Source organism: Gracilinanus agilis, chromosome 1 (genome assembly GCF_016433145.1).
Source record: "Gracilinanus agilis isolate LMUSP501 chromosome 1, AgileGrace, whole genome shotgun sequence".
In the NCBI taxonomy this organism is placed as follows: Eukaryota; Metazoa; Chordata; class Mammalia; order Didelphimorphia; family Didelphidae; genus Gracilinanus; species Gracilinanus agilis.
This window is the reverse complement of record NC_058130.1, coordinates 518,764,866-518,775,818: the sequence shown is the minus strand read 5'-3', so window position 1 is coordinate 518,775,818 and position 10,953 is coordinate 518,764,866. Positions and strand designations below refer to the sequence as shown.

The window sequence follows — 10,953 nt, the reverse complement described above, 5'->3', positions numbered from 1 at the left end:
TATATATATAATTATATATATAATTACATATATATATATATATAAAACCTTTGACCTAGCAATTCCTCTATTCATAAGATAGTCTGAGAGCAATATTAGAAACAAAGGGAATGAGCTATAAATATTCAAGTATCTTTAAAGGAACTTAAAGACAATAATAGAATCTCACATTTGAAAGAAAGATACTTCAGAGGTCTTTCAGTTTTAATTTTACAACTAGACACTTCAAAAGAATAAACTATTACCAACAAACACATAACAAAAATTAAATAAATTGTGGTAAATTAGAAAAAAAGTTAGAAAACTGGAATGATAGAAAAATGTACAATTATCAACTACTATGGGAAATAAAAAGTCTAAAAGGATCCTTACAAAATGAAGCAGGAAAAAGAGGGAAAAGGGAAAGAGTATATCAAGATAATCCTAAGAGAAAAAGTAAATGGGAAAAAATGAATAGAAATGATAAACAAAAAGGAATAAGATCTTAAGAAGGAGTGGCAGCTCTCTTCAGTTATTAAAGATCTAATTGCCAAATTGTGTAATGGCCTTTCCTCAATCCTCATCCTTCTTAACCTAACCTCTTCCTTGATGTTCTGTTCTCTGACACTGATCTCTACTGGTTCTCCAACTGACCTGATGGATCCTTCCATTTGCTCTAGTGGATCTTCATTCAGGGTAAGCCCACTAAAAATAAGAGCCTTCCCCTTTCCCCAGTCCCGATAGTCCCTCACCCTCCTCTCTCTTCTACACTATTATTTTACTTGGTTGTCTAATCAGTGACAATGGTCTGAATATCTCCATGTTGATGACTCTCAGATCTATATATGCACCTGACCTCTAGTTTAACATTTCTAACTGCCCTTTAGACATTTCCAATTAGATGTCCAATAGACATTTTAAACTTCGTGGTTTCCAAACTAAATTCTTACCCCTCAAAACCCTCTCTTCCTGACATTCCTATTATTGCTGCCTTTACCAAGCATCCACTTAGTCCCCCCCAAGCTTAAAACCTGGGTGTTGCCCTTGACTCCTCACTTAAAACTCCCAATCTGCTTCTAAGTCCTTTTATTCCTACCTTCGCAATATGTCTTGTATATGGCTTCTTCTCTCCTTTGGCACTACTATCACCCTAAGTATAGGATCTCATTCCCTCATGTCTGTATTATTGCAAAAAACTTCCCGATTAGTCTACTTGTTTCAAATCTCTCCACATTCCAATTCACCATCCATTTGGCTATCAAATTTCTCCTGTTAAAGCACAGTTCTAACTGTATCAGTCCCTTTAACTCAATAAACTCCAGTGGCTCCCTATTACTTCCTGAATCAAATGTAAAATCCTCTATTAGGTTTAACTTAGACTCTTTCTAGAATTCCAGACTTCTATCTTATGAACTAAATCAGAGTGATTTCACTGGCTACCACTATATACCTGGCCTCACAGCTTCCTTCAAGTCTCAGCTAACATCTCACCTTCTGCAAGAAGCCTTTCTTAGTCCTCTATAATCTTAGTGTCTTCCCTCTCAGATAAGCAATAATTTATCCTATATCTATCTTGTTTCTACACAGTTGTGTGCATGTTGTTTCCCCTAATAAACTGTGAGGTCCTTAAAAGAAGAAACAATCCTTGGAACTTAGTTCAATGCCTTAATGAACTAGTTGATTGGTAAGTTAAGAAATTCTATGCCATGAAAATTCATTAAAACACTTTTGTTCTATTCAAAGAAGTTGCTTCAAAAACTTCCCTTTCTGGTATGATTCTAGTGCTAAAAAGCATAAGATGAGAAAATACTTTTATTGTAAATACTAACTGAACCCTTTCTATATTACAAGCATATCTATAACTTGAATAAGTTACTTAAGCACTTATCTCCCCTAAAAGATGGAGCAATTAAGTGGCACAGTAGATACACTGTTGAAACTGGAGTAAGGAAAGCTTGTGAGTTCAAATTCAGTCTCAGACATTAGCTCTACAACCTTGGGCAAGTCATTTGATTTTTTTTCCTTTAGTTTCCTCAACTGTAATGTGGTGATGATAGCAGGATTGTTGAGGACCAAATGAGATATTTTTAAAGTACTCTGGCAAACTTAAAATATTATTTATATTTATACATATATATGTATATATGTACATATATGTATGTTACTTTTACTAATATTATTAAGTTCCTTCACATTAAGAACTTCAGCATGTACCACAGTAAGCAAAATGCAGAAATGTTTTTGGAACTAACAAATTTCTTCTGGTTCCTATTTCTTTGGAGATGAAAACATTATCAGAATCTATACCATGTACTCAAATAACTAACAAAAATCTTTCTCTAGAATACTAAAAGCCTCAACCTTTCCTTCATATATTTTCCATTCCTATAATTATTTTTGTTGTACTTTGGATATCGCCTCTGATTTTTCCATATCTCTTTTAAAATACAAAGAATAAAACTGAACTGCATCCATCAAAGTCCTGACCAAAATTAAGTCTACTCTATCCTACTTTGTTTGCCCTATTTGCTTTGCATAGTATCTTTGCTTTAAAGTCATATATGTACCACCAAAAAGTGAAGCATAATCAAAAGAAATAAAATAGGGGGCAGCTGGGTAGTTGAGTAGATTGGGAGCCAGGTTCAAATCTGGCCTCAGCCACTTCCCAGCTGTGTGACCCTGGGCAAGTCACTTGACCCCCACTGCCTACCCTTACCACTCTTCTACCTTGGAGCCAATACTGTGTATTGGCTCCAAGACAGAAGGTAAGGGTTTTAAAAAATAATAAAATAAAATACACTATAACCAACAAGAAATGCAGCACAGCATATTAGAAAGAAAACTGGTTTCAAGTAAGAATTCATTAAGTCCCAAATCTGACACATAGTGACTATGTGACAAGGCATTTCTTGGTCATTTTGTAGTCACTCTCTGAGACTATAAGCTGCATAAAGTTCAGTTGTGGTGTCTTTCAGTCAGTCACAGAACATTACGTCTAACTGAGCTCTATTACCCAGTTTATGTCTTTGTTACAAAATTTCAGACTGGAGAGACTTCAGAGGTCAACTAATACAACTCATACATAAATATTTGTCTTCTCTACAATATATCTAACAAAAAAAAAACAAATATCTCAGTTGACTTTTGGGAGAGTGGCAGTGTAAAAGAACATAATTAAGTGAATGGAATAACCACTTAACCATATATTCCATATCTCCTGAATTCAGGAACTCAATATATTTCTTGACTAGACTAAGGGCTGTTATAACCTGAAGAGAACTTAGAGTCAGTCACAAGAAAACACAACCTAGAGAGAGTAGACATAGTTTAGGGTGAATTCCAGTATAATTCTGAATTAGCAAGCCAGCCTATGACACCTAAAACTACAAAACTTCTCCAGTCCTAAAACAAAATTAACCCAATATTCTTTAAAGCTCAAAGGGAATCAAAATTGTCTTTGAAGTAAAGCAGTGATTGAATAATCCACCATATCTCCCTAACTTCCTAAAAGCTACTGTGACTAAAACATTTTTAGCATCATAGCAGAGCCAAATTCAAATTTAGAGCATTTCCATCAACAGTCAGTGAGACCAGGAGACTCTCTTTTCAAGTACTACTGGATTTGTAGGTAAGATCTGAGAGGGCAAGAGATTATTTTTTTTAATTTGCCCTTGTATTCCCAGAATGTAGTATAGTATCTTGTACCTACTGTGTTTAGTAGATGCTTCTAACATCACTGGCTTATGGCACAGAATAAATACCAAAACTGACAGGCAATTTTGAACAGAAGACCCCCAAATCCAAAGAATTCTAGGAATGCAAACAAGAGGAAGAAAGGGCCTTTGTAGAAGTACCAAAATCTTATTTATTTCCTATGTTATTTACTACTCTTAACAAACAATACATATTCTCCAAAAAACATGAGCATATGTCTATAGCCAAATGAAGGTATTGTTTGTTCTCAAAGCAGTACCTTGGCTTTGCACTATTCTCTCACAATATCAGGCCCTCAGTTCGTGATGCCCTACACCCCTCTTTATGTGACTCCCTCAATTATGTGTACTTCTCTGTTGGATATAGCTACTCATGGAATACTTCTACCAAAATCTATATTTTAGAATCCTAAGCTGCCAAAGAACCTTGAAAATCATTGGCTAGGTTTTGGGCGGAGGGAGAATTATAATTAACAATTTGGCAACCTCCTAGGATCAATATACTCTAAAATAGTATCAGAATTCTTCTTTCAATATTCTCTGGAATGATGCAAAAAAGTTGCAGCTGCTGCAGAATTTGAAAGCTGAGTATTCAAAGCACTACAACTCCTGTTTGATTATTATTTTTATTCTTTTTTATTCTACTTTAGGATGGGAGCTTGTTTATGATAGATGAAAATGCCATTCTAGGTTGTACAAGTCAATTTCTAATTCAATTTGTACATATCAAGATACAATTTTTAAAAATCATATCTTACTAACCTAATACCCTTTGAGAAAAAGAACTGAAGCATAGAAGTTTATGTTAATAAGGTATAACGTTTTATAAACAGGATGTTTACATATTTTTAATGTTTTTACTTACACACTAAATTGCTTTCGTGATTTCTATTAAAGACTTAAAAAGTTTTTACTAACAGCATTTAGCAAATAATTCTAATTTTTATAATGCATTATTCCAAAAGTAGTATAAAAAAAGAAGCATAACTAAAGTTTGTGACAAACCAACAATGAAAAGTATTATTTTTTTTTAGTTATTTACTGGAACTAATTAGAGGTTTTATAAATACTATGTTCAGGATAACATTTTTATGTTATTTTCACTTTTGGTACTTATTCTTTATTAGTTGTAATTACCAGAATAATGTTCTATGGTGAGAAAGCTATTCTAGTTTTAGAAAAAGGAGATTTGCTCCCATACTCTCATTCTACTGAATTTTTAAAACAATTCTAACTTTTAAGCTGTTTCTGTTACATTGCTATGACTACTATACAGAATAATTAGATAATCATTAGTTTCATGAATTTTTAAGATCAGTTCTTAAAGTAAGAATTATCAAAAATTATCAAAAAGTTTTCTGAGACATTTCTGATTAACTGCTTTTGCTATACAAAAATACTGTCTTATTTTACACCTGTCGTGATAGTGCTTGTTTTAAAACATATAGGCATGTTAGTAAAAACACCTCAAATTTATGTGGTACATAAAATTATGTTGATAAGATCAAAACTTGTATGATACTGTTTATAGTTAGTATTTATAATAGGGAATCTTACCTAATTAATATTATTTATATTCTAATTTTTTAAAATACAAAACTAAAATAACACTAAAACGAACAGTTAAATAGGAAAGGATATCGAGTGCTGATAGAAAATTTGTGATTTTATTTTTATATAGCACTACGTATACAGTAGGCACTCAAAATCTTTAACTCATATTTACTGTGGACTCCAAATTATAAAGTCAAATTTTTAATGCTGTGCCAATGAGGTTATCATTTCTTGATTTCTCTTTCTCATTCTTTTTCATCCATCTACTTTAACTGACATGGCTCCCAGTATCAGAAGTGTACAGCTGATTTATGCTAGGAAAAAGACAGACAAAAGCAATTTTTAAAATTCTTTTTAGTAGCCAAAAGTTATACTGTACGTACCCAATAATTATAGAAACATAGCTAAAAAAATGAGGCTATAATGTGGTTGGAATAAATATGCAGAGGAAAAAATACATCTTTTTCAAAACAATGGCATCAACTGTGCTAATTTGGTATTTTATAATAATATAGCAATTCCCTAAAAGGCAAATTTAGGGTCTCAACTATTTTTGGCACAGATACAGAAAAGTTTAAAAGGTGCAAGAGTTTTTGGAAGAGTCCTATAGAAGTTTCTATTCACAGCAAATATTTCTATCATTATCATACATTTATCAAAATAATCCATGAGTTTCATACACAAATAAGGAATACAACTTTTGTGTGAAGGCAAATCTACTTGGGTCAAAAAAATATATTTTTTGAAAGCTCATTTAAGGTAGAAATTAAACTATGCTAACGGTATTTTTTAAAATAAACCACAGTAATAATCTTACCTAATGATATAGAACATAAAGAATCATTACACAGAAATATTTTGAAAATTCAATTAATTATGCTTCCACACTCTTTAACTGCACATTATTATAAATATAGTTGGTTTACTTCTAAGTACACAAAATTTAAATACAGCAATTATTTGGTCTTACAGAACAAAAATACTTACGTAATCCCACTGAATCTGGTTTGCTATTGTCATTCCTATTTGGTTGTATTAATGGAGCAAAAGAAACAGCAAGGATGTTTTTACTTTCCCAGGTATTCTGTCCAGTTCGCATAATTTGCGTTAACTAAATGAAAAAAAAAACAAAACAGTTTAATCGAGTAAAGGGGGCTATACCATAATTGTAATAATCTAATTAGTTTTATAATACCACTTTACTTGGAACATAATTTAGGGGAGGTGATCAGAAATGACAAGCCCTACAACTAAAATGGAGAATAATAAAATGTATCTTTTGTGTTACTTTGGTTTTATATTGTATAGAGTAAGTTTAAGATCTTAGATTAAAATTAAATTAAAACTATATAGCTAAATAAAAGAGTACTTAAAAGGGTTCAATTTGAGAAAACAATGTTTGAAAGAATTAACTCAATTCTTGTCAAAAATTGTCTCTTGTGAGCTCAGCTGGTTAAAAACAAAGTATTACTATCATAGCTTTGATTATTGTGGTTAATTGGTTCATCATATTCCACTTATAGCAATAATAAACTGTACTAATCAAGAGACAAGAGACCAGTAAATAATGTTGAAAAATCACTAGGTGCTTTCACACTCAGAGAAGGTAATAATGCCACCTTTGCATATTATTTTGTCACCTATTCCTATGCCAATGTAAAATAAATGTGCAATGGGTAATAACTCAACTAACTGAAATCCTTATTAGATGTCCTAAGGATTATCATTAAAATTAAAACACAAATAACTTACTGAACATAAGGGTACAGTCAAAACCAGATCTTTTGTTCAAGTTCATACTGCTAATTACTTTCGATGTTTAATTTCAACAAAATACTTTGGAATCAATTTCTCTGTGGTTATTCTATTTTTTTTCTAGGGAATTCATTATATTTACCATATTATGCAAGTACATATTTATAATTACATTTTTATACAACAGTAATGTAAATGTAAACCTCAAAGCAAAATTTTTATTTTTTTTCCAGAACTCAAAAGAAACATAAAATCTTAGCACTCTTAATTTAGGGTGGGGAGAGGGTGTGAGCACATCTTTCATTAAAATACTACCTAATCATTTATCTAGACAAAGCTAAAACAAACTTCCTTACTAACATTCCCAAATGTAATCCAAATAAAGTATTCTTAATATTTACTTGGGGGTTAAAAGTACTTCTTTCAGATGTGTAAATGAAATAAGTGGCAGTATTTATTAAATATTTAAAATATAGTTAAGAAAACTTGATAGTAAAGACCTATTTTCATATCTAGAGCCTTTGTGTTGTCTTTTTTTTTTCCTTCTGGCCAAAAGGACTTTTTCCATTTAATAATTTTTGGATGGTTAAGAGTATTATGAAAGTAATGCCAGTAAACTTGATATTTAGCATTATCAAAATGCTTTTTAATTATGGCATCCAAAAAAGGGACTTTTGAATCACTCAATACATTTTTGAGAACTATTTTTCAAAATTTCATACAATATTAATCTTCAAATAAAAGTTTAATTGCTTTATTCACATGAGTTTTAGTAATTCTGATTTCTTTTATTTCCTAATTAAATTCTACTTGGTAATAGGTGATCATATGCTGATCTTACTATCAGTTAAAAATCACAAATATATAACTTAGAAAGAACTTATTACTATTAAATTATGAAGAATATTCACGTTTCTGATACCATTAAGGGAAAAGATTAGTGAAAGTCACCTGATCTTCTATAGGCATGACTAGAATACCTCCCACTTTCAATAATATTTTCATGTAGTTTTCATGGTCTTTCTGGACACCAGCTCCACAATAAATCCGGTCATACTGATGGCTATCAGATGCTATCTCGAGGCAGTTACCAACCACAAATGCTGGTTCACAGAACTCAAATCTGTATAGAAAATAATATGCATGTGTACATATGCATTTCAGTACAATTCTATTTTAAGAAAAAAATCATCTAGAAATGTTTTAAACCTCATTTGTTAAACAGTATTATGATTGATTAACTTTATTTTATATGATTAACTTTAAAATCTGGAATTCTATTAGATTATATTTAAGTCCATTTGTAGAATCTTGAGGAACAAACCTGTTCTATTTAATTATCAAAAGGAAAGAAAATCTGCTTTGTCAAAATATTAACACGCTTAAATATGTCTAAAAACTGTTTATTGAAGTCAATAATTATATCTAATGAAATCCTAATAGAATGTTATTCTTATGATTCTGCCAAAATAGCTTGCAATGCAAGCTAGAATGCAGGGAATCAAAGAGTTGAGCAAACCTGTCCCCAGTGTGAGTAAATGAAATTAGGAAGGCTCTATAGTATACTTATCTCATTGCTATTAAAGGCATTAACTTTTAATGGGGAGCCATTCCCAATTTGTTTATTATCATCATTGCAAACAAGTAAAACATTACATTCCCATTCCCCTAGGATTAAGAATATTCCACCTAACTTTTAGCTAAGAAACATTTTAAAGTTAGGATATGATACTGAAGAAGAGAGTAAAAGGTATCAAGAGTTACTACGGCTTGTGGACCCTCTTCTTAGACCTAAACAACAGGAAGAAAATCTGTAAAATCAGGTAACTTGAAACCCTGCCAGTCATCCCTGACTACAATATGGTTTTGGATAAGAGGTCCCTGCTGAACTGCTTGTGTTCTACTGAACACAGAAAAATAGCCTCTAGGGGGAAACAGATACCTTTTCCAAAGTCTCCATAGCAAAAAAAAAAAAAAAAAAAACAGTTACATGTATTTTCTTTGGTTTGTAATTCACTCATATTGTTACTTTATAAAAGTTAGAGAACATAAATCTAAAATAATTAAAATGTTGGTAAAACATTTCCCTGTAAAGAAAAGCAAACCAGTAGCACAATATGGAATCCAGTTTTTAAGTTATCTAAGATTCTTCAGCTTTTGACTGATAAAGAACATAGAAATTAAGAGTAATAAAAAAATGTACTACAAAACCAAGACTTCATTTTGAAGGTAAAATAACTCATAGAAAAATCTTCTGGCATGAAGTAGAGGGGGAAAAAAGATAAAATTATAATACCTTTTCAATTGGAGTTTGTGTCAAAAATAAGAAGGTAACAGTTCTTACTATTCATTTGTCAAACCACAGCTAAAATACTGTGTTCATCCGAGTATTACATTTTAGGAGTGATATCAACTAAAGCATATACAGGAAAGACTAACCATAACCCTGAAAAGGCCTTGAACTTATGTGATATAGCAAAATAAACTAGGAATAAGGATATTATAAATTCCAAAATATTTTATGGATTGTCAAATTCCAGAGGGCAGAACTCTATGATCAATTATTTTTTTCAACATTTATTAATATTCACTTTTTAGAAAAGTTAACATGGTTACATGATTCATGCTCCTACTTTCCCCTTCACCCCTCGCCCTCCCCCCTTCCCTGGCCGATGTGTATTTCCCACTGGTTTTAACATGTGTCATTGATCAAGACCTATTTCCAAATTGTTGATAGTTGCATTGGTGTGGTAGTTTCGAATCAAAATCCCCAACCATGTCTGCCTCAACCCATGTGTTCAAGCAGCTGCTTTTCTTCTGTGTTTCCACTCCTGCAGTTTTTCCTCTGAATGTGGGTAGCGTTCTTTTCCATAAATCCCTCAGAATCTATAAGCAATTATAAAGAAGTAGATTTCCTGTACTTAAAAAGTAGAGCCGGGGGTAGCTGGGTAGCTCAGTGGATTGAGAGCCAGGCCTAGACATGGGAGGTCCTGGGTTCAAATCCAGCCTCAGACACTTCCTAACTGTGTGACCCTGGGCAAGTCACTTGACCCCCATTGCCCACCCTTACCACCCTTCCACCTAGGAGCCAATACATGGAAGTTAAGGGTTTAAAAAAACAAAAACAAACAAACAAAAAAAAAAACTAGAGCCCACAATTTTAAATGTTCAAGTAGAGAACAAAATCTCTTCCAACTCATAAAATATTGGCTGACGGATCTCCCTCATATTTAAAGCATACACTTCTAAGAAAACATATTCTATCAGAAGAGAACCCCAATATAGCTACAGCCAAAATCTGGTTAAACTAGAAGCATGAGACACTTCTTAAGAAAGTAAGTTACTTGAAAGCTATCTTTTTAAATGTAAAGGATGGCTCAGGAATAGGTTCAACCTTGAGGCAGGTTATTCTAATGCAGTTATGTTTTCTGTGTGTGGTTGAATATACTCCACTCCCAAGATAATTAATTCTCACATTTTAATGGATAGTTGACTTAATAGGTATGAAGAACTTCAACTAAAAATTAGTAATAACGGTGGTTTAAATAAGCAGCAACTAGACAGAATGGATAGAGCTGGCCTTAAAGCTAAATAGACAGGAATTCAAGTACAGCTTTGAGAGCCTGGACAATTCAGGTAACTTCTCAGTGCTCTAAGCAAGAGATGTCAAAAGCATAGGCTGCAAGTAGCCCACAAAACTGCCTGAACCAGAGTAAAGTGTAATTAGGAAATGTTAATCAAAATAAAAACACAATGCAAACTAGATGTTAATTTGTGGTATTCTAAAGTTAGTATTTTATAGTCAGTATATTTGAATGACTCCACAGATGAAGTGTAATAATGTAAAATACAGTGTCAACTTTATCTAGTGGTAATTTTTCTATATGAAATTTTCTAAACCAATGAAATTTATTAAGCCACAGATCCAGGCCATATCCCAATCTAATAAGAT

At 32.1% G+C, this 10,953-nt stretch overlaps 1 protein-coding gene across 1 annotated transcript in view; it reads right to left on the bottom strand.

Moving 5' to 3' along the window:
• The window catches only part of PCMTD1 (protein-L-isoaspartate (D-aspartate) O-methyltransferase domain containing 1), a 56,791-nt gene that overhangs the window by 4,029 nt on the left and 41,809 nt on the right, over positions 1-10,953 (bottom strand). Inside the window, exons 4-5 of the mRNA XM_044666324.1 lie at positions 7,953-8,124; positions 6,234-6,357 (exon numbers count right to left, since the gene is read on the bottom strand). Of these exons, the coding sequence (XP_044522259.1) occupies positions 6,234-6,357; positions 7,953-8,124 (296 nt within the window). The remainder of the gene's footprint in view (positions 1-6,233; positions 6,358-7,952; positions 8,125-10,953) is intronic.